General features: G+C 42.3%; 1 protein-coding gene across 4 annotated transcripts in view; it reads right to left on the reverse strand.

Annotated features, from left to right (window-relative positions):
* Nucleotides 1-24,342, reverse strand: part of IL1RAPL2 (interleukin 1 receptor accessory protein like 2) — a 333,678-nt gene that overhangs the window by 299,358 nt on the left and 9,978 nt on the right. For all 4 annotated transcript variants that reach the window (XM_059482910.1, XM_059482908.1, XM_059482909.1 and 1 more), the window contains exon 2: nt 21,666-21,766. Coding sequence is in view for 3 of the 4 variants with exons in the window: in XM_059482908.1 (XP_059338891.1) it covers nt 21,666-21,747 (82 nt within the window). In the remaining variant the exon portion in view is untranslated. The remainder of the gene's footprint in view (nt 1-21,665; nt 21,767-24,342) is intronic.

Raw genomic sequence — 24,342 nt, forward strand, 5'->3', positions numbered from 1 at the left:
TTACATGGCATCCCTCAGTTCATTAAATTAAGCTCACTCAGCAGTGTGCAGTCTGTCTCTCAGAAATCTGGGGGTTTATTGAATCCAGTCAGCCATTCTTCACTTTGCCACAGGTCTGTGATGAAAAAAAAACACCTCAAATCCTGATTTACCAAAGTCATTCTCAAATTTGCATAGACTTTAAGGTGGCTGGAAGTTACATGAGACAGTCATGGCAAAAACCAAGATCTAAACACAATTGGGCAGATGATTGCCAACAAATCAGCAGGTCCAGGCTGAGGTGTAAGTGAACCTTGTGCCTATGGTACAGAGTTTTTGCAGAAAAAAACTCAGGTTTGAGCTTTCAGGTTCTACAGAAAGGGAAAAGAACCTCAACAGATGCATATTAAGTCCAGAGGGAAGTATGTTTGCATGCAGGAACACATGCAGAACGCAGCCTTGCTTCTCCTTCTTGTTTTATCCCTATGTCAACTTTCCAAAAACCAAACCCTGGCTCAGGTGGAGACACTGCCCCATGGTAATGCAGGATTTTGAGAAAAACTCTACACGGTTCCATTGGGCTGTTCATTGTACTGTGAAAGATGGTCCCACTCCATGAAACACCAGCCCAGAGAAGCCCTTTGCTATGGTTCCAGGTCCCTTCCCAGAACACAATTCCACTACTCCCATGCTCTGGAATGGGGTTTCCAGGCAGGGTTGGAGACATCGGTACAGGTAGGCAACCCAGTCCTGACAGGCAATGTGCTTTTCTCTCCCAGTACCAGAGCACATCACCCACTCACTGCCCCTGTTCTGCCATGCCTGGGACAGTCTGGCCAGGTGAGATCAATGCCAAAAGTACTGAGGGAGGCTCCAGTACCTGTGTCTGACTCTGGCAGCAGGGGAGCTTCACCTGCCTCCAAAATACCTCCTCCCTCAGGTCTGCAGGGCACAGGAACTGAATTTGTTGTCTTGCTATGTGGAGTGGGAATGGAGGAGCCAAAATATGTTTTATTAATTCTTTCATTTTTTGAATGTAAGTGGATAAGTGGTTTCAGCCTCCAGACATTTCTTAGACACTGTTGACTTTCACGTACTCTTTCAGGGATCATAAAGTTAATTGTTTCCTTCTTTCCCCATGATGCATGGGGATAATGAGAGACCAGGAGCACTCAGAGGGCAAGCATCTAGCAACAAAGCACAGCCAGGCCCAGGGATGCTTGAAGAAAATTTTGTTGCTTTCATTTTAGCCCATGCTCCATTCATAGGAGAGGCTATTCCCACAAAAATACAGGCAATTGGGAAAACCACTTTGCAGCAGCTTAGGGCTGAAGCAGAACATTAGGAAGACAAGTGTGTACATCTCTGGGGTGTGACAGATGGGGCACACTCAGTGTTACTAAACCCCATTCCTTTCCTTTCCAGCAGCCTGCAGTGAGTCACTGCTGCACCACGCCTTCCCCATCCCTGTTAAAAGCCTCCCTGTAGTAACTCTGGCTGCCAGTCACATCCTTCCCTCCCTGCAAGCACTGCATGGCAGGCAAACTGTAAACCTGCTTTCCTTCCAGGTAAAAAGCCACTGTCCCTTGCTGCAAAGCCACTCTGGTAACCCAGAATGACACCTGAAATTCTGGGAACTTGCCTGGGACAAATCAGCACCACTTGAGTTGCTGATAATGCTCCTGAAGAGTTTCGGTTCTCTCTCTTGAATTATCTCATCTAAAAGACTTAATAGATTAATTCTCCATCAGCCCAGTTAGAAAGGCCCCCAGCCATTCCATGTTCCCAAATTGTTAATTACTAGTCCACACTTTTGTGAAGACCATGGTTTCCCCACAAGCAGGTTGACACATGGTGGTGAAGGCATAGGAAGCCCCCTGGAACAGGCTCAGCTCTCTGCATGGGATTGACCAACCTGAGCCTCCACACCTGCTAATTAACTGCTCCCCCACCACTGAGGGAAGAGATCCACATCAGAGCTCAGCTCCAAGGTGCTGCTGCTCTTATTCCTCCATACTGATTTATAAACAGCAGAGATGAGCTCTGAAGAAAACATGCCATGAGGATCTTACACTTTTAATTATTTTATCACAGCCTTCATGTACCCTTTTTTGGATATTATTACCCTGGAGAGTGTGCTAACAACCTTAAGTTGCTGACTAATTAAGTTTTGGTATACTCCAAAGCTGGGTTTTGCACACTAATTAAATTTACAGGCAGTTAGATTTGACGGGTACTATGGTATCTGCCAACGTGCCTTCAGAATCAGTTAAATTATTAATTCTGAGGCAGCAGCCCATTCCCAGGTGTGCTGGGAAGCTCTGTGGCAGTGGAGTTGCCCCAGGAGAGCAGCAGGCAGTGCCCCTGGGCTGCAGGAGTGAGGGATGCATGGGTGAGCATCCCTAGGAGAAGGCAGAGCTGCAGAGGGGGCACCCCTGGCCCCACACTGCTGGGGAGACACCAGAATTCCCACCCAGCTCCTGAGGGGCAGCTGCGCAGCCACGGGTGCTCTGCTTGCTCCTCCTGCAGTCCCAACAGCAGCAAACATCCCCAGAGGCACAACTGCCCTGGCTGCAGCAGCATCCCTCACCTGGCTCTGCACACCTGTACTCAGGGTCATTTCAACAGGCTGGGGCTCCATCACACTCCTGTCCCCAAATCCCCCTCCAGACCACAGTTTGAGGCCCAGCCCACACTGTTGGAGCCTCCACTGCCATGTTGGCAATCCCAACAGGCAGGAAAATCCCCCAAACCCACTGGGTGCTATCACACCTCGGGCCCTCCACAGACACAACACTCATTTAGCAATCTATTTGATCCATGGTGTCAAATGCCTCTCTGATAATTCCCTCGGGCCAGCTGCTCTTGCTATCTCATCTGTTAAATATCTCCAGAACCCAAAAGTCCTCAGGGAGAAAAGCAGTTATTTTGACTAACTGCTCCTCCTCCTCAGCTAGTTACTGTGTGAGCTTCCTCCCACTCAAACACCAGGAGCTGATTAAGACATATGGATTACCTCAACACTACCAGGATTTTCAGTTTAGAAAGTGAAATATTGACATTCTTAATATCACGTTTCACTTTCTCTTGGGAGCCCTTCCTCACACTGACACTGATCCCTGCTGAAACACAGCCTCATTGCACAGACTGCAATTCAAAAGCCAGGCAGATGGTTTTTCTGCATGCATTTTGGTTAAAGTTGCTGATGGAGTCAACCCTTTACAGTTTCTTAATTCTACTTAGAGAACTACTTGCAAGTGGCTCTTACTTATGGAAATCTTTAGGTCCTAAAAAGAATTATTCAGTTGCACGTTAAATTTAGAATTTTGCATTTTGGTCTTCCTCCTTGTTTAAAAAATTATTCTGTAGTGTGCTGGTCCTCTTTTCAAAATAACATAAAAACAACACACATGTAGAAAAGCCATAGAGGAAAATTCTTCACTTGAAAATGTCACATTTGGAAATCCTTTAGTAATACAAGTCTTTAAAGTAAAACCATATTTCCCATTTGTAAAACCTTTGAAAGATTTATGTCATTCTAACTAGAGGAAAGGTGGGGTTTTGTTTTGAACTGGAAATTAAACGAAATGTAATGTGAAGCTTCCTATTAAACAAAAGTCCTGAGTTTGGCCCCGCTGGGGTCCCACAAGCTCCCATAAAGCAGAACCACCAGCATCTCCCAACCATTCATCTTATTTCCTGAGTTTCTGTTTATGATTGATGGCCTTAAGCTGCAGTAATGTATTTAACCAAGTCAAGAAGAAAATCAGAGTGAACCTCACTGACTTTACATCTAAAAGTACTGGGCAGATGTATTTAAGTTAACCAAGTGTGAACTCACGTGAAATACCTTAAAAAAAAAACCATAAACTCTCTGACTCCGATTTTTCTTTTTAATCAAACCTGTGTGAAGAAACCTCTATTTGTTTTATAAAAATACACAAGGAATAAAAAAAATAGGAAGAAAAGGAATAAAAAACCTCAAGGAATAAGCACCTCTGTTCAATAAACTAGAGTGATAGCAAAAGGATCAGATCCAGGAGACAACCTTATTTCAATATAGCAGCAGCCAGTGCCACAATCCCCTGCACCCAGGACAGACAACTAATCCCACTGCCAAAGCCTTTTTACAACTCTACCCCTACAAGGAGATCTGTAACCCCCAGAACTGCTCGTAGCTGACATTTCTAGTGCTCTGAGCCACCATTTCTGAGGCAGTCACACATGAAAGAGGCAAAAGTGATTGCAAGGCTTTATGTTTTGATGCCAGCCATTGGTTTGGAGTCAGTGAACCAAGAAAAATTCACATTGAAATGTACTGAAACAAACAAACTAGAAACAAGCCTGAGGCAAAGAAAAGAGGCTTTTATATATTAATTATACTTTGGTTTTGGTTTCTGCCTCGAATAGCAGCTATAGAGTGAAATCCAGCAAGCACTCAGGTATTGCAGAAATGTGCAAGTCAGTCCAATGACCTTCCAGCATCAGGCTCAAACCCTTCAAACACGGGGAAAGCTTGCTTGAGGCAAGGAACCAGCGCTCATCTTGGCTTTGCTGATGCAAATCCCCTTTACCTTGAGAGCAGTCCCTGATCTCGGGCAGAGCTGGCCCTGAGAGGACGTGAGGAGCCCTTTGCTCTCAGGTTCTGTGTACCCTGGCCAGGCTGTCCCCACCCTGGGACAGTGATCAGACACTGCTGGCAGCACTGTGACCCTCTGAAGGGCAGGGCACCTGCACCAGAGCTGTCAGCCCCAACTTCAGGAGCTCAGCCTGGCTGTGAGCAAGTTGAAAATGACAGAGAGCAAAGCCCAGCAAAGCTGCACTCCAGCAGGGCTGGGCTCTTCCCCTCAGCTCATCTCACAGAGATGCAAGCGGCACCAGGCTGACAGCAGCACAACCCAGAGAGCCTCTTTAGCTACATTACAATGACCCCGTGCATTTTTAATTGGGATCTGCCCTTTATTTGTGTTCTCTGACAGCCCGAGGGGGGCATACAACGATGCTCATGAGGACAGGTGGGGATTCCAGAGCATCTCCAGCTCCGCAGGCACTACAGCGCCTTTCAGCTGGAGGAATTGTGCCCTGATGCCCCCTGCAGCCAACAAGCACTGCAGAAAGGCTTTGCCTTGAACACACTGAGCCAAGACCCTGCTTCTGCAGAGAAAAAAAAAAAAAAAAATTAAAAATGGTCTGAATGGAAGCTGTAAAGTCAGGCAAAAATCAGTTGCTTTCCCAGCCCCATTTTATATTTAGACAAAAGATTACTATTCTCAACTGCTTTACATTTTCCCTTCTAATCTCCTCAGTATCTCTTTGCTGTTCATTGAGTAGGTCCCCTCCCTGGTCCTGCATTAGAAGCAGGGCTCACTTTCCATCCATTCCATCACAGGACTGGGGAGAGGCCACATTTGGGTTCAGGGTTTCCAGGAGAGCCTGTGGTGTCCGTTCTCACAGGAGAGCCTCAGCTCCAGAAGCACAGAAACTAACAGAAACTTCTCTTCATTTATTTTAAGAATTTTAAGTAAAGCTCCCTGAACTCCCCAAGGCAGATTGTTTCCATCAAAGGAAGCCAGCGAGCATGACTGATAAGTTTGATTTTCAGTGGTGCTTAGGTTCTGCAGCTCTCATCAATTGCAGAGCAAGTCACAGGAACTCAAGGCCACATTTTTTAAAGGGTCAGTATTTCAAAATGTATTGCAGTCAACAAAAATTGGGAGTTGTAGTTCTTTGAAAGGTAGGCTGGCCTTCAGCACTTCTCAGAAGTCACACTGTGAATTTTTTTCCTCCTGTTCTCCCTAATGTTTTGCCTTCTGGTTCAGAAAAGACGACAGGAACTCTGGAGCCCCTCATTTCATTACAGAAATTGAAAAGAGAAGATACAACCAAGCATGTCCTTGGAGAGAAACACAAGTAGTGCAGAGAGCATCCAAAAATGCACAAAACACAGGAAGAACACACAGCCTCTCTGCAGTGTCTTTGCTTCTCTTTCCCACAGGTCAGGGGAACTCACACCACCATTTTGAAACCCAAATTTATTCCCTCTTCCAAGAGTCAGTTTAGTTAGCAATAATATCTGTATTAGTACTGCAAGAGGGATCTGACAAGAAAGTCCTCTTTCTGTTACTACTGCAGAAATTAAATAGCAAAACTGCATTATCCACTGAGAGGGTTTTTGTGCATTTGTTTACAAAATGAGAATTATTTTACATTTCTAATTAGGTAGCTCTTAACTAATATACAAAGAAATCACAGCAGCAAATAAAGCTTTGTTATCAGTACAATCTTATTAAAGGAGAGCTTAAGATTTAAAAAATAATAAATTAATCATGATAATGTGGTTTTATATCATCAAATGAGGGAGCTTCTAAAAAGTTCTTTGAATCAACATATTTTCTCTGATGATGTCAGTGTCTTAACACAGGTTCAGTAAAAGAAAAGCTTCTTCAAATGCTTCTGGCATTATTCTATACATGAAAATCTATGATGTACAAAATTAAATTATGCATAGTCATTCTCTCACTGTTACACAGGGAAATAACTGCTCTGGTATTCAGAAGCTTTCAGAAAGTCTTTAACCCTTTCTGAGCTGGCACAGCTGAGTAAATGCTTGCTGAGGTGTAACAGGTCAGAGATTCCACCAAGTCCAAGGAGACCTCAAGTTTTTTATCATCATTCCGTGATCTCCTGCAGAAGACATTTCCTCATACAGTTTTCCAATGCAGTGCACCACCACAGAATTCAACTCAGACATTATTAAATCAGCTGAATTAAACATAGGCATGGTCTTTTGACCTTTTTTTCTGGTTTAGAGATGCAGTTCGAAGGACTGTTGTCATGGAGGGACAAAAAAGTCAAGAGACCAAGGGACAGCATCAGTGATGCTTTAGCAACAGCACTTGGGAGCAGCAAGATGTGAGTGTGCCATCAAAGACTGTGGAAGAAAGCAGCCATAATCTACAGTCTCACCCAGAGACTTCATTAATCCTTCTTGACTTAGGGATCCTTTAATGTCTGTAGGAGGCTGCCACATTTTACTTTGCCAGCTAGCAATGCAAGCTACATGGACTTGAAGTCAAACTGTGAAAGCTGAAACCAAAGGCAGACTAGATGACTAAATACAGGACAAAAACTTATAACAGAAATTAAGATAAAATTATTTTTCTGTGGTTGCTGAACGCATGAACCTGATTTCTCATATCTTATTAAAAATCCCTTGCTCCCACATTGATTTCATTCTATTTAGTTCACATAAAATTGCTTGAAGAAGGTACTACAACCTGGCTTCTAGATGTCTGTTTTGCAGCCTTGGTCTCCAAGAGTTTTTTGAGGAATATATCTGGCAAAAAGCTGTTACTGGCCTTCCCTGGTTCTCCACAGCCACAGTGATGACAGCAGACTATGGATATTTCCAGTCTTATTCCTCCTAACAACGCAGACTTAACAGCATTTTTGGTAGAGACATCATTCACACACTCATGTTTGAGCAGAGTGAATTTGTTTGAAACAAAACCAATTTTTTTCCTAGCTATTTATGAGTATTCCCCCATTTGCCTTATACAGCCAGATGTACACACTGCTGCCATTTTAGCAACATCCAACCACAGTGCTCCAAAAACTAAAACACAAACACTCAGTACACAGCACTGGGTTCTTGCATCCCAACAAACTTCTTGTCCAAGAGGTGTCTCTAAATACACCTATTACAGACATATATATATATATATATATATATATATATATATATTTGCTGCTGCAAACTGAACAAGCCAGAACTGACATGGCCACTAAGACATGCCCAGGCAATCCCATGTATTTTCCTGCAGAATTAAGTTAATTTTGCATTCAGTCAGGCAAGGACTGTCTAATTCACAGTGGAAGAATTACCAAGCAATCTTGACCCATAGTGTAGCTCTTAGCCACTCAAATCACCACAAGTCCATTAAAAGTTAATCACAAATAATATCAGTAATATAGTTTTGCTTCTGAATTTTTTTTAAATAGCCCTTCCAGGAATTGCAGTATTTCTGCTCTTCTGTACAAAGTGATCCCAATGTCTGTAAGTAATCTTAATTAATGTTCTGAGACATTAATATTTTATCATTATCACTATGTTCAAAGACCACTTTAGGACAGGCTATAGCCCTCCAATTAGCATTACTAAAGTATTGCTCGTCCTTCATACAGCTGAAGCACTCAAGAGCTCCAGTCAAATACAGAAGAGAGATGATGCCAATTCATGGGAATTTAGTTTAAATGAGTCAACAATTCCAGCCTGAGAGATTATTTTATCCCCATATGTACTTGACAAAAGATAGCTGCCTACTGATACAGTCAAGTTCTGTTTTACAATTTCATTTAGCTTTCAAGTTGCAAAGGCAGTTTCACAGGCAATGCTCAGCTGGAGACCACCACAGCTTTGTTTCTTCATATCATATCTAATTGGAAGGCTTCCAAGGATAATTGTTATTGAGAAATGTATTGATTTGCTGCTGAGAATCTTAAAGATGTTAGAGGAATTGCAATCTCCCCAAAGGATTTGTCTTTGACACAACAGCAGTTATGTATTACTTTTCTCTTGCAAACCACAAAACTGCAATTAAAATTCAGATTTTGTATTTGGAAACAATACTGTGGTATCCAAATGGATTAGCATTAGAGGGCTTTTGAAGTGGATGCACTGAAGGAATCTGCACAGCACATCTGAATTCAGCCTGCACTAAACAATTTGTTGTGTGTTTAGCCAAACTACAGCCAAGGTGTCATTTTGGGGGAATTCCTGCTGCTACACTTCTTGACATGCTACCATATTGTCATGCTTGACTTGTATTTTAATGAAGAGCCAGCTCCCTGCAGAATGCAATGCAGCATAATTTTCATCATGGCACTGCCTAGAAGAGGCAAAGATTCTTCCTGGGGATTCACTCTGACACATCTGTATTTTTCTCTCCACTTTACCCACTGCAATGCCTGAGGTGGAAGCAGGAGAGGGACCTGTCAGAGTCTTCCACTGATACCTTGCTTTCCTCCAGCTTGTGCTCTCACCTCAGCAACTTGTGGCACACATCAAATTACACCAACAGGAAAAAAATCAGCTTAAAAAGGGTTCACAATTACAGAATAAGCACACCCATCAGGTGCTCACTGCCTAAATGGCAGCTGCTGTCCAGAGGGGACCTTTCTGCTGACACCTCACCAGGACAGAGGGGGGGGGGGTTCCCTGCAGCAAGTGCCAGCACAACTGGGCACCACAATGAGAATTGTTGTTATAGGCTAAATAAGCAGCTCTGCTGCTTGATCCTGTGGGCTATGAGGTAATTAGCTGCTAAATAACCAAAATCAATGGATGTTTTTGCAGAATCACACTAAATAAGCAGAAGCTTGGCACACAGAAGGGAGAAACAATCACATTGCTTTGCAGTGGAGTTTTCTAATTTCTAGTTTAATTCCACCAAAGTCAATAGCTTTATGGCAGGGGAAAAAACCCACAGCCTAGGGTTACTTGTAAACCCTATCAAATTACCTTGAAATTTGAAAGCTAAAATGAATACTGCTCTTCCTTTTTCAACATAATCAGTTAAAAGCCCTTCTTGCTTTCAGAACTGCATACACTGCCACTTTGAACAGTTTATGGAATTCCACTGCAACCAAACTCCTGAAATTTCCCTGGAAATGGTGTCACTCAGTGGTTTCCTGTCCTTGTAAACCCCACTTCTCCATTCAAGCCAAATCTATAACCCAGTAAATATTTTCAGATTTCTCTTCCAAAGCCTGACTCTTTTACACACATCCTTGCAAAAATCCTTCCTGTATCACATCTATCCCATGCTCCCATCTCTCCATACACCTCTAAGTTGCATTCCTACTCACAGCCTTTAAACGACCTTGGAAACACTGAATCCCATTGGCCCAATAAGTATATTCCATTGTTTCTTCAAAGTTTTCAGGTTCAAATATTTGAGTTCCATAAAACAATCTGTTTCATTACAGTCTGCTCCCTTCAGTGCAGGCTGTGGAAACCATGCATGCTACAAAGGATCTAACCTAAGCCTAAAGCAGGATTTAAAATGAATAGCACTATATCTCAGGGAGGAACAGCATCATTCACAACAGTTGCATGCAACTATTAAATTATTCTTTACAAATTACATGTGTTCCTGGGTTACCTGGTCCAGCCAGTATTGCTAAAATATACTCCAAAAATACAAAAATGAACCCCAAAAGATCTACCAAAGTGGCTCTGTACCTTACACACACAGAGCAATGCAGACTAATCAAGCTGAGGTTGAACAACACCAGCACATGCTCTAATAACAGACATCCAATCTATGAGAAATGAGAAACAGAGCAAAGAAGCAACATAAATTACATTGGCTGAAAATGCAACAAAGTGCTTGCAGAGCATCAACAAGGGAAACATTAAATTATTTCATCAGAAAGAATTTGTCATAGTTCATGACAATGACATGCAAGCACTGATAGAAAAATCACCTTTGAACAAAATGTAACTACACAGGAAACCAAGCTCAGACTGTTTGGGAAAGAATGGTTATCCAAGGAAGTCCATTGCTCCCCCAGCCCAGTCTTAATGGTCAAAGCCTCAAACACAAGTCAATATGCTTCGGAATTTGCAGAAGGGGTGAGGAAAGTGTCTCGCTGCTCATAGTCAACTGCACTAATTTTAAGATGGGCTCCGACCCTGCTCTGGCAAAAGGAGACTGCCCAGAGTAGGGATGGAAGAGTTCTCAATTCAAGGGGCACATGGGATGAGGAGCAGAGGGAAAGCCCAGCATTTGGAAATGAAGCCATGCTTATTATCACCCCTGAGTCAGCCCCACAGCAGGGCTGTCCCCTCTCCAGGGCTGTGCAGCCCCAGTGGCACAGGCAATGTGTTTGGGAGGACACCACAGAGCCCCTGCCCACCCCAGCAGTGTCAGAGCCTCTCCAGGTCCTGCATTTACCACCTTCCCAGATGGGTAGCTCCTTACTTGTTATCCATTAACATTTGTAGAAAGGACTCAACTTAAGAAAAAGTCTTACTTTGAATTAACTGTTAACAACCTGCATAGCAAAAGAACAGAGAGCAAAAAGAATCTATATATATTCCAAATAAAAATTGGGCTCTGGAAACATCTCCCCCTCTAGGCAATTATATGGGTAAATCAGCTACTGAAGAAATGAAGCAGTTATGCTAAGTCTATTATTGCAATAGAATTTTTCCAGAAACCATAAATTACTCTGAGTATTTATCATAATCTGTTATCTGCAGGAAAAAAACCCCTGAAAACTAAATAAATTTATGGAAATGCATTTGCCTAATAATATTTACCAAATGACACCATTCCCTCTGCTGCTTGTAGCAAACTCAGTCACAGAGGCTAAGGACAGGTTTGCCTTATTAACACAGCTCTCTGCCTGTGTATTTTAAGTACCTCAGAGCACAGTGCCATCTGTGTGTATTCTACTAATGAGCTACTTCTTAGACTGTGGAAGGCTGGCCAGCCAGCCAACACCAATTACTCAGATGGAAACTGCCTAATTTTTAGGCAATTAATGAGCTCCTCTCTCACTTTACATAGATGCTTCCTCTGGTTAATTCTCCTGGCATATTACAGCATATCCTACTCTAAAGTTTCTCAAAGAAGAAAATAAAAGAGAGGAACATGGAACATGACCCAACCCAGTCCAGCTCCCTAGAGCAGAGCCCAAACCCAATGTCCAAATGTGTGGGACAGAACTGTGGAAGAACCTGCTGAGACCACCCCAGAAGGGGCTGCACCCCAGTGCAGCTGAGCCAGGGAACAGGACCTTGAGAAGAGACAGTTCAGCCACCTCCCTTCCCATAAAGTGTTTGGGCCACAAAAATACCTTTCATGGCATCTCAAAGGACAGAGTGGAAGAGCCAGTCCCATGCTTACACAGCACCAGTGATGGTTTTACCCCCTCTCACCTCCCATCCAGCTGGAAACACCAGACCCTGAGTGTCACCAAATGCTGCACAGCTGTGGAGCTCCCACAAAGAGTGGAGACCTGACCACTCTGACTGCTCCCATCCCTTCCCTAATGTTTGATGTGATTTTGAAAGGTGGGTCTTAAGGGGCTTTTAGATTATGCAGAAATAGAATTCCCTCTTCTGCCATTAAGAAAATATTTCTTAATAATCTATACAAAGTTTAAGGAGATCAAAATTACCTTTTACAGCTCCCTGTTGGAAAGCACCATAATAAAGCATGGAAGAAGCATTAAATTATCCAAGTAACTACACTGATGAAAGCTGTGCATTATCTGCAGAATAAAACTATTAAAGCAGATCTGATTTTTATAAGTATATTACACATTATCATTCTGAAGGGGCAACCCTATGTGCAGGAAAGGATGCACTTGTCTTGCATAAACATGAAAAACATGCCAATTGCAGCTGTGAAAATATTCTAGAGGTCATCTTTACCCAGCAGCCACCAGCAAAACCAAACCACTTCCCTTTCTTGAGGATGACCATATCTACCCACCAGTAAGAGACTTCATGGAACATTTCATCTGTGTGTGACAGTACCAAGCCATTCTACAATCACATTGTGGAATTTGTATTATCTAAGTTCTCATGACCAAGTTACCCAGCATTTCACTTCTGGGGAAAAAAAAAAACCAAACGGATATTTTTCCAAAAGACAACTAATTACTACAGCTCATCAGGAGTCTCCCTTACTACAACATGAAGCAAGTTGGTGACACATTCTGCAAGTGACTTCACACAACAGAATTCTGAATCTGTTCACATGGGATCTGTATCCTTCAGAGAAAACCATCAATTGCAGCTCTTCATGAAGGACAGCAAATGGAACAGTTCATTTGTAGACACTTGTAAAATGGGATGTAATAATGAATCTTTCCTCCTCAATAAAGCTGTCTCCCTGTGTAAAGTCCACAGCAGTTGCAGCCAGACATCCCAGGTCATTGGATTTAGGTTTTATCTCTCATGCAGTAAGTCAGAAGTTATGTTGTACAGTTGGAACAAAACCCTTTGCAATAAACACTGAGTGGTAAAGAGCAAATTTAATCATCCAATACAGATGAAAAAAATCATAATGCTGTAAATAATATGATGTAAAGTCACAGCAAATAGGAATTATGTTGACCTATATCAGAAGTCAGCCAAAAAGCTTCAGCTTTCAATCTGCTCCAATAAAGCTGAAACACTCTACTCCTAAGTGCATTTCCACTGTAGTTCCCCATTTCCCTAAAATTACAGATGTCATTTTGAATGGAAATACTATATCCAATGTGTCATCAGTGATGCACATCCTAATTTCCTTCCTTATGTCTAAGCCCACACCATTATTCACACCTCTCTGCCTTTATATAATAGGGCAAGATTTTCAAGGTCACAACAAAAACAAATAATACATTCAATAGCTCCAATTTTTAATAATTCCTTTCTTGGCTTAAGTTTCAAACTTTCTTTTCTAAACCACAATTACCAGAACAAGCAGGTGTTTTAGAAACACCTGAAAGGTAGTTGATTTTCTCAGCAAAACATGCTCTGCAACAGGAGCCTGCAACAACAGAGGAAGAGGCAGGTGCTGAAGGAGGCTCTTTAGCAGGGAGGACTTGCAGAGAGCAGAGCTGATGGCCACAGATCCACCCCAGCATGAAGCCAAGGAAGCTGCAGGATCACCTGGCTCCACTAAAGGGCTCTCACTGTTTTCATTCCTCCTCTGCACTAAACCTGAGGAATTTGACACAGGAAAATGCTTCAGGGAATCCCACAAAGAGTGGAGGAGGTCTGACCACTCTGTGTTCCTCTTCCAGCTTCTGCTGACACCCACCTGAGAGATGGCAACGTGCTGCTGTCAGCTCCAGGGCTACAGAGCCTGGGAGTAACCCTGCCTTTGATTCACATTCCAGCACTTTTCCATTGATTATCAAATGTAACAGTCTCAGGGAATTTATTGTTCAAAATGAAATTGTGTCACCGGAAAAGAAATTCTGATGAGCTCCATTCTGTAGAATGTGATTATATTTCTGCATTTTACCAATAACTCAAGGACATCAATGATTGTGTCTCACATTACACCTCTCCTTCCAAGCCACCCAATACATATATTTTTCTGAACATGTAAGACAGCATAAAGGTGCATGAAGTGACTCTGCACATTGATCCAAATAAGGATCACAGCGTGCATCAAGAGTGCCACTGAAACAAAACCATAATGCTTAAATTCAAGAACAAACAACACTTGCTGTCTTGTGAAAAATCTGATCTGCTATATTAACATCAGTCTTCACAAATAATGAGTCAATTCTATCTTCAACATACCAGAAAAGTAAATCTCAAATATTAAAAAATAAATAAAATCTCAAAAAATCTGTGAAACAACTTTGCCCTCAAATTTTATGTGTATTTGTACAGAGTGATGAAAGTACCTTCATTTCTTTAAATAAACATGAACATCTGGTTAGACTATACACTGAGGTGTCCTTGGACAAAGGTGTTTTAGGCTACTCACTCATCTGAGGACAGAGCTGCAGGTTCCTGGTAGTGCTGAGAATCTAAGGGCAGCACAGAGGGAGCCCAGAGTGGCTGAGCCTGCAGAGCCCCAGCAGCTCAGGAGCAGCAAATGCTCTTTAGGTCAGAGCAGCAGACACACTCAGAGGCCGCTATAAACTTGGTAACCCAGGAGATGTGACTGGCACCTCCTGGGCTTGAGGCTCCTCAGGTACTCCATGTGTCATTTCACAGTGTTAAGTGGTTCTTCCTCTTCTTGTGCCCCACTCCTCACTGGAAGGACAGCCAATACACGACAGACTTGTAATGTTCAAAGGCAAAATTTCTAAGCCTAAAACTAGTGCACAAAACCTGGTATAACCAAGTATCTCTCCTTCTTTTCCTCTTCCATTTCTAGCTGACACATTTTTTCTATTTTCTACTGAAAAATAACAGAAATTAAAGAAGCTTTTCTCTATCCCATGTATCCAAGGACATAGAAGCACATTTTATGCACATGCCTATTTAGCCTCAAATTTTTTTCAGAAGACAAGACTGCTTTCCTTGTCCTTGCCTAAGGCATTAGTAACACAACAAAACAGAGGGAAACATTTAATTTATGTGTTATTCTCTGCATCACTTTGAGTGTGCTGGGCAACCTTAATACAGTTTTCTCTCTTGCTGATTTTATGCCATCTGTAAAGTGGGAATAACTATGAAGTAATCATTAGAGACAAAAAGCACTCATATGAAATACCATGATAGCAGATGTTTACTGAAAACATCAACAGTCCCATGAAACTTTAAAAAATGCTGCTCAGGTAAAAAAGTACCACTAGAACATGGGAAGTCAAAAAAATAATAGTACTATCATGTTTCAAGCCCTAACAAACATTTGAACTGTGCACACGGTTACTGGAGGTCTAAACACCAGCACATCCCCCAGACACATGCAAGAGTAACATCCAAAATACTGCACTTTAAAACATAAAAAAGGTATTTGGGAACTTCAGACTTTCCCTTTGTGATTACTTGGCTTGAAACAATTTAACTGTTCATTTATTTTATTCAAATACAAAAGGTTTCCCTTTTGGGAAGGAATCTTGCTTTAATATTTAAGTAACAGCTCCATATTTTAATTGCTTAAATTATATATGAACTCATTTTAAATGTGTGCAATAGCTAAAAATTTGAATGCTTAACTAAGTTCAAAATTTAAACCTTGTCAAGTTGAGGTAACTAAAAAAACCCCAAACTTCTAGCAGATTGTTTATTTCCCTTCTTGCTCCTCTGGTACATGTCCCTTCCTCCCCGCCTGCACACAGGCTGTATAAATGCTGCCAGCTGTCCTCCAGACAGCTCAGTCCAGCTGCAATGCCATTTTCTGTCTAGAGGAGAAGAAATTAAGGCTGAGACCCCTGTAATGGGGTGCAACCAGAGTTTCAGAGCTGACTTTCTGGCAGCCCCCCGAGACCTGACCGAGCACAGGAGCCCAGCTCCTTCTTCCCACTGATCCAAACAGAACAGATGGAGAGCAGCCATGAACCCGTGAGCAGACACAGCTGATGCAGGAGAGGCTGCACTTTCCTGCACTAATGACAGCTTAGAACAGCAGTGATTCTGACTTTGTTTGCTGGAGCTGTGAATAACTTAACATCTTCTGGGAAAAGCAGGAGATCAGCATGCACTGATGAGCGCTGCCAAGCTCCCGTCTCCTCTGCCTGCACAGCATTTGCAGGCAGCAAAAGTCAAAAGCCTCTTTTGCATCGCTCGTATCTCAGACACAGGAGGGCTCATGGCCATGAATTTTACATCAGGGTCAGAAGTCAGCTCTTCAGGCAGATGCAACTGCAAACTAAAGCAAATGGCAAGTGTGAGCACACATCCAGCAGCTCCTCTGGCCCACTCCCACAGGAACAATGGACTTCAGAGTTATGCTCATGCAGAATATCCCACTCCAGGCACAAATCCATGAGTTATCTCTGCAGTACCAACACCTCCACTTCTGTGTATGCCACAGTTTCTGTGGCCAAAGTGGTCAGGCAACACAGGAAGACTGATCTTCACAGAAGGGAACAGACAGAAATCGTAGGCACAGGCAGTGACAGTCACAGGAAAGTGAAGGTCTCTGAAACATCTATAGCAGACCAGAGTAAGTCAGCTGCATGACATTTAAAAGGCACTGCAATATCAAGCCAGTAGGTTTTAAACTAATGTGTTAAAAGGCACTGCAATATCAGTGAGAATTTAAGACAATTTGGCTATGTCCATACACAGCAAGACCCAGCGCCAAGTCAAGCCTTCTCTCTCATAAGCCAACAGTGATAAAGTCAGATGCAGGTAGAGGGTGATAAAGTGGGTGGAGGATCAGAGATACACTTGCTCCTATGGCATGAAGGCCTTTTGGATGGTCCCAAGGTAAACAGGAGGTGAAGGAAGGATGGAATCCCACAGCAAATCCATCTGACAGAGGAGAGAAGAAGACATGACTGTAGCTGGAGGACATACCCATGCTGTGGGACATAAGAAATCCTATTGAATTCAGTTCAGCCTTGCTCACCACAAGCACTCTGGGGAAGGCTCAGCTAACAGTGAGGTGCAGGGTGGGTTCTATAACAGAGGACAGGCTGCACAGCTGGGCTGTGCTCACCCTGTGCGTGGGGCAGTGGCTGCTGAGACGCGCGGACACCGTGGGGTGAGAAAGCTGCTTGGGCAGAGGGACCCGTGAGCAGGGACACCGTGGGGGCAGGCAGCCAGGCCTGCTTGGTTTGGTTCAGTTTAGAACATAAAAAGGCCTGGTTTATTGCAATAAACTATTTTCTTCAGAGCGAGCAAGAAGGAGGTCCGTGTGTCTTTGCTCCCCATTGATGCACCATGCCAAACCTGAGCCAGCTAAGCTCAGGTGTTAACCTGCAGAAAGGCTTCTAAATGCCCTGCAGCCACACAGAAACCCTGGGCATGTCTGCCCCTGCTCCTCCACATAAGGCTGGCATGCCCTCCAGAGCTCTAGCATGCTCAGACAGGGATTTCAGCTCAGCAAATAATATAGCAAAAATAAATGTCATCAATTATTCACTAATGGAATTATGTCTAGTAAGTCAAACAGAATCTATAATCTGAAAAATCTTTTGCTTTAAAAAATGCCATGATTTTAAATTGGTATTATATTCCCTGCTGTGATTATTCAAAGCATTGTATAAACAAAGGCTTTGGGAAAAGTCACTTAATCCGATTAAAAGGAAATCACCTATCAGCTGGGAACCTAGCAACTCCCACATCTTCAATTCATTTGTATAACCTACACCTGTAAAATACCCTTCCTAGACTATTACTAAAGCTGCAGTCCCCACATTTGCTGTTTGCTTAGTTTTACTTCTTAAAGCAGGCAAAAAAGGATGACCTGCAGTTTTCAAAAATGCTTCTTAATATTAAGAAATGCCTGTGAAACTTAAATCAACATTACACTCACACAGATGCTTGAGGCAAACTATTCTGTTCCCACCACAAACAGCAATCTTTACTCTGTAGACATGACAGATTTCTTCTGGAACATTGGGAAGTTGCTGCCTCCAAAGAAGAATTTGATGAGCATAATTAAATTAGCTCACCCATTTAAATTATTTTGGCTCCACATCTCAAGTGAGAAGCAGCCAAATTTGTCTTGCTACAAGTTTCTCTGTCATTTTTGCGGCGTTGCAGGGTACTCTAAATCTATTTGCAGTCTTCATGAGCATCCCTGCTTCTCTTTTCCAAATAGGAAATATGGACTCCTAAATCTGTAACAAAGGGCAAGTAAAGTACACAAGAAAAATCTTTCAGTTCTGTTTTTCTATTCCCTTCCATGAGGATTGTTTCTGCAGCAAACTACAGTTCTATGCTTGCAGCTGGAGCACCATTTCATCACCTTCTGTTTAACATCTTAGACCTTCCACTCCTGACCCCTCTTTGATGACTCTTGCCTGTCCAGCCCCTGTTACTCCCTGCACTTGCTGTCTGGAGCTCTCATCCTCAATTTTCTCCCCTTGGGTTCCCATTCCTTAACTTTGAAGGAGAATTTCTGCACCAGCGTCTGAAGAGGTTTCCTAGCCAAACCTTTCCTCTCTTTAAGACAGCTCCAGTTTCACCTTTAAAGCAGTTGAGTGATGCCTTTGTATTACCTGACAACACCACCTCACCTTCTCCTTGCTCCTCTTTAGAGCCTCCCTACCCCTTAAACAAGATACATTCCATTATGTGATATTACACACATGCCAGTCAACTCCATAATTGCTCTTGTACTTGACACTAATCACAATTCTGGTCATTCATGCAATAATTCTATGCATTGCTTAGAACAAATGCCAGTCTACATAAGTCAGCAAAGGCACCAATTTTGCTGGTTTATTGTTCTAGTAGCCCAAATCTGTCTTTCTCATCAGTGTCAGCACCTTCCATGCACTGCTTCACACTGCTCCACACAACTGTCTGCACAATTTCCCTTCCCCTTTTGAGGATGCTCACCAGGAACAGACATCCCCACACCAACAGCCAGCAAGACCCAAGACTACAATGCCCATCCAGACTCTGCTGCAGAGATCCTGTCCCCAGAGCATCCTTTGGGCCCCTCATTCTCTCCCCCAGCTCAGCTCTAATCTACAGCTAAAAAAAAACCCTATTCCTGTTTCCAGTTTACACTGCAGTGCAGCTGCCCACAAATAACCATCACATTCATTTCCCCTTTCCACTCTCCTCCATCAAGACATCAGTGAAAAAAAAAACAAAAAAAAAACAAAAAAAAAACAAAACAAAAAAAAAAAAAACAACCCACAAACAAACCACCAACTCTGAATCCCAGCACCAGCCTATTAGAGCTACTGTCACCCTATGGAAAATAAAATATGCTGACATTGTTTCTTTGTGCATTTGCCTGTCTGCATCCACCCACTGTCTCTGATCTTCCACTAAAACTATACCCTATACCAACAGTTAACGTTCAGAACTTGCTGGAACATCTCTTCTTCACAACATATAACATTTAGTGAAGCCCCAAGCAATCAAATAGCAATCCTTCAAATGTAAAGGCCTTTCAGAAAAGGAGTCAAATTATTAGTTTTACTCCAAGTGCTGATATCAAAGGAACAGAAAATTATTTCACACACAATGTAGTGGGGAAAAAAAATAAAAAAAAATAAATAGTTTGGTGCATGCAGCAACCAGAATGAGTGCTGAAGGTGAAAGCCAACTACATGATTATGGACTTGCAAATAAACTATAATTTTACTTTATGTGCAATTTTTCCTCTTCATCTTATTCTCAACACATACTGCCACAATCAAATGAAATGAAAAAGAACCACCTATTCACTAGTGGGTTATATTTAGCAAGAGGCAGTCTAACATATTAAAGCATTTTTCCCACCAGTACTGAACCTAAATTGACACTGTCAACAGCTGCTGTAACCACAAGAGTTGAAGTTCTGCAGAGTCAAAGAAAGCAGATTTTAAAAATGTAAATCTAATTAAAGGTAAACTACCAGCTGAACAAATGCTACAGCCACCAGCATGCCACTTCCACAGTTGTGTGCTCCTGGCAAAGAATTGCACAGACCCGTGCTTGCAGCCAGGTGCTGCTGCCTGGCATCAGTGAACAGAGGCTGCTCAGGCACTGGTCGTGCATCTCACAGGGGGTTTCCATCCAGGCCACTGACAGCAGCTTTGGAGAACGGGAACACCATCACCCTTAGCAGAGCTTAGACCAGGATTGCACTGTAACCAAACCCCAATATTCCCGACTGCTCTCACAGCACAAACTGGGCTCTGGGCACAATAACCACAACCAAAGGCTGGTTCAGTTTAGCAACCTCCATTTACACTTTCCATACCAACAGAAGAACTCAGCCCAGCACCTGGCAGCTCCCAGAGTAACACTTCCCAGCCTAGAATGTGACATGCAATTCTTTTTAATGGACAGCCCAAAACTTTTCTCCTCTGTTCTCAAGAAGTGCAGAAATTAAACTTAACACAAGCCACACCAACTGAAGCCAGTAATTTCTGTTTGTACCTGCAATGCTGAAAATACTGAATACTTGGAGGACAGCAGGATCAGTGGAAGCCCTCACACATTTAAGCATAGCACACAGTGTGGGAAAACAACGTGCCATCAAAAGTTTCAAAGTGCAGCATTGACCCTTACACACAGCCCTGTGTAGCACAACACTACTTCTTTGCCCAATGCCTCCTAAACTCACAACTTACTTTGTTGTCATCTTATTGCAAAGCTCCCATACCTTCTCAGTGATTTGTCATGGGCATCTCCTTGCAGCTCTGACTCCTTCCTCACAGCACAGCCAACAAACTGCAACTGCCTCCTCACCCACTCTTTTATAGCCATCATCCTTACTGGACACAGCTGTGGCCTGTTAAGGGCAGGCCTGTTGCTAATCTTTGGTGATTAGTACAGCTGCAACTCCTCAGAGGTGAGATTACCTTCTGCACTATCTTTATTTTCCTACATTCTATCCCCCCACATTACTTGGGAAATACAAACAGTCTCATGAAGTCACTTCTTTGAGAGGGCAAAGCTGCATGCAGCAGACATCACTTCAGGCTCAAGTACAGATAACCATTATCCAGAGGAGCTGTCTACCCTGGAAGGAGAGATTCTAATGCCTCTTTGAAGGGTTTTGTTACTGCTAGAAGGTTTCAAAAGCAGATGTAAACATGAACCAACTTCTACTCTCTTTCACTGACAGAATAATCAGAGATTATCTACTCAGGAGAGTTCTTCCCAGTTAACCCTATATATGATCACATGTCAGACCAGCATAACATTTTCAAAGATGACCTTTCAACATACAAAAAATCATCCAGACCTAAAACTTACCACAGACCAAATCCACAGGTAAGAAAATTCCTCAGCATGAGTAAAACATTGGATGTTAGAACAATGCCACAATGCCAAAGTCATTATCATCTTTGTAATACCTCTGGTTGAAGTTTCAATCTAATCAACATTTTCTTTTTATTTTTTTAACAAAAGAAAACAGAAGGACATATTCAAACAGCTTTCATTTACTAAGCAAACCATACCAGTTATGACTTTCTGCTTTTTCTGGCAGAACAGAACAAGTAGTACATATGCAAAACAAAATGCAGCCATCTAAAATGCTTGATTGCATAAGCATGAGGTCCAGATCCAAAAGTAAAAATAATTTTCTGTGACTTACCAGAATTTCTCTTTGACACTAGCTTCAAATTCATGCTGACTACAGTACAGATCACAAGAACCAAGAAAACAAGAGGCTTCATCTTTCACTTTCTGTGGCAGCTGAAATGCAAACATAGAACAAAGTCTGAATCACAGCTTTTCACTACAACAAAGCAGCAGCTACAGTTAAACACTTCTCAAAGAACCACAACAGGACAATGGCTTAATGTAACAACTTCTCAGTTTATGTTTAGGCAGGAGTAGGAAAACACAACAGCTCAAAGTAACCATGTATGAACGATTTACCTCTTACTATCACACAAAAGGGTTGGGTTTTTTTAAATGACACCTCAAAATATCATTTTGCTCTCAAAGAAAAAAATCACAAGATGCAACAGTTTATTTGAAGTAGTATGAGTCCAATCTAGCAGATTTTTGTGTGTTACTTATTTATTTTCTATGTTATGGGAAAACCCTGATGGCCATAACTAGCTTTGTCTCATACAAACAGGCCACACACTTAAAAAAAAAAAATCATATTATTCAGGAAAAGAATAGTTCATACAATCTCTCTTAGCAACCTTACTTTCCCACTGGTGGCACTGTAAAAACTCCTACAATGCCTACAATTAATGCTGTTCCAGAAATTTCTCCTATACAATGAGGTAAAGAAAGGTGAACAAAATTCAGAAATCAATGAATGTAGGTTTCAAGAGTCTCACCTGTTAAGTTTACTATTTACTTTATGTTATGTACATTAAAAAAGAAAAGGGGAAAATCTACTTTAGAATTTTATTTTTAATTTTATATAATTACTGGAATTAATTCTGTTTCCATTTACAAGTACCAGGCCATTAGAGAAAAGATAGCAAAAGCAAACTGAGGTTCCTTCTCTGCACTTAAAAACAGGTAGAACAAATCTGAATTCAAAGCCCATCTCTCTCAAAGAAAGATGCTTAATTATAAGCTAGAGTCCTCAAGTCTATGCTTAGCTTGAAGTCATGGGCCTTCAAGTGGCCTGATACATTTAAGCTCCAGGAATTCATCTCCATATAAGACACAGACTTTAGATCAGGACCCTTATTATCAGATAAACCTGGCAGCCATCTAAATCACTGTGAAGATATCATTTACACCAAAAGATTCAGCACACATTTTACAGCAGTTTCAATTAAACAGAAATGCACAAAACTATCAGCAATAGCAGTCAAAGCTGAGGCCAGTGAACAGAATCCTCCCATAAATGCTGTAAGACCTCTGCCCACCCAGCTCACTCAGAGGTCTCAAATCCCCAAATCCAGAAAGAGCCCAGACCCCTCCAGCTCTGAGCATTTACAAAGCAGCAAGAGGTTGCAATGTCCTGCTGTTCACTGACGCTTGTTCAGTTTAATTTGAGTTTATTACATCAAATATTCTTTCCTTGTAATTTTATTACTGGCCTATCATTTTGTGAAGAAAATGTAAGTAAGCCCGTGTAATCTTTTACACTACAGGAATTGTGCTGCTATTCAATTATTTCAAAATTACCACTTTAAACTGAAGTTCTCTTCCTCTCACCTTACTGTACTACAACCTATAAACAGGCAGCGGATTTTTTTCCCCTCTCTGAATTCTATGGCACTTTATGCCTATTGATTCCTCACAGTAACAATGCTAAGGTATTTTCAAGAAAAAATACACACTGAAGGCTGTCTGACAGTGGTTAATGACAGAATTAGCATTCACTCTTCCTTGACCTCTCCTTGGAGTAACACAATCCTGAAACCAGTAAGGCCATCTTGACAAGAGAGCTTAAAAAGAAGTAATTGAACTAAATCTTTTGACAGATAATTGTAATGATGATGTTATGCTAGAATGATTTTCAAGTATAGCTTTACAAATTAGTTTCTCCATTTTTCCCCCTCAGTAATTACAGCTGAAATATGGAATTCCTAGGTCCTTCTTCATGTGGGTCTGTACATCTCCACCCCAAACAAGCTAGGCTGCATTAAATACATTTAAAAATTCAAAGCAAGTTCTGCCAACCAATATTAATGCTAGGCAGAGCAGAAAATTCTTGGTTCTGTCAGCACTGATAGGAGTTGTACTTTTTGAAGCCCTATCCTCACCAAGGCAGTCAGTCTCTGTACCTCCACAAATCAGGAAAATAGAGCAGCAAAAGGGCAAGAAACCACAGCACCACCCAGTCATTCATAATAAAGCCCAAAGCCTCAGCCTGTCACGTGTGACACAGCTCCGCTGAGGCTGGCATGAAAACACACATCAGAGTCTGAGTGTCACTCCACCATGGCAGGGATTCCAGCAGGCAGTGGGATCTGTCACAGTGACAGTGGGTCAGCTCTGTCTGTCCTGGGACAGCAGCCAGCCACAGACACCCAGGCTGCTCAAACTGCCCTATCTGAGATGGCTGCTTTTAAACATTAAGGTTAACAAAGGGCACAAGATACAAAATAAGCTGTGTTTCCCCAAGAAGAATGTCCAGCAGCCAGAAGAAGGAAGGTTGTATTCGTTGAAGACTAAGTTTCTAAATTTGTTCAGATTTCTGGAGCCGCGTGTGCCAAGACTCACCCAACGGGACTGGTCTCAACTCCCTCCTCAGAGCCACTCACCCACCTGTCAGGCCGTGGGATGGACCCCAGACCCCAGCCAGCCCTGGGCCAGGCTCCTGGGAATCAATGTGGAGTGGATGGCCATGG

This window comes from Ammospiza nelsoni, chromosome 15 (genome assembly GCF_027579445.1).
Source record: "Ammospiza nelsoni isolate bAmmNel1 chromosome 15, bAmmNel1.pri, whole genome shotgun sequence".
NCBI lineage: Eukaryota > Metazoa > Chordata > Aves > Passeriformes > Passerellidae > Ammospiza > Ammospiza nelsoni.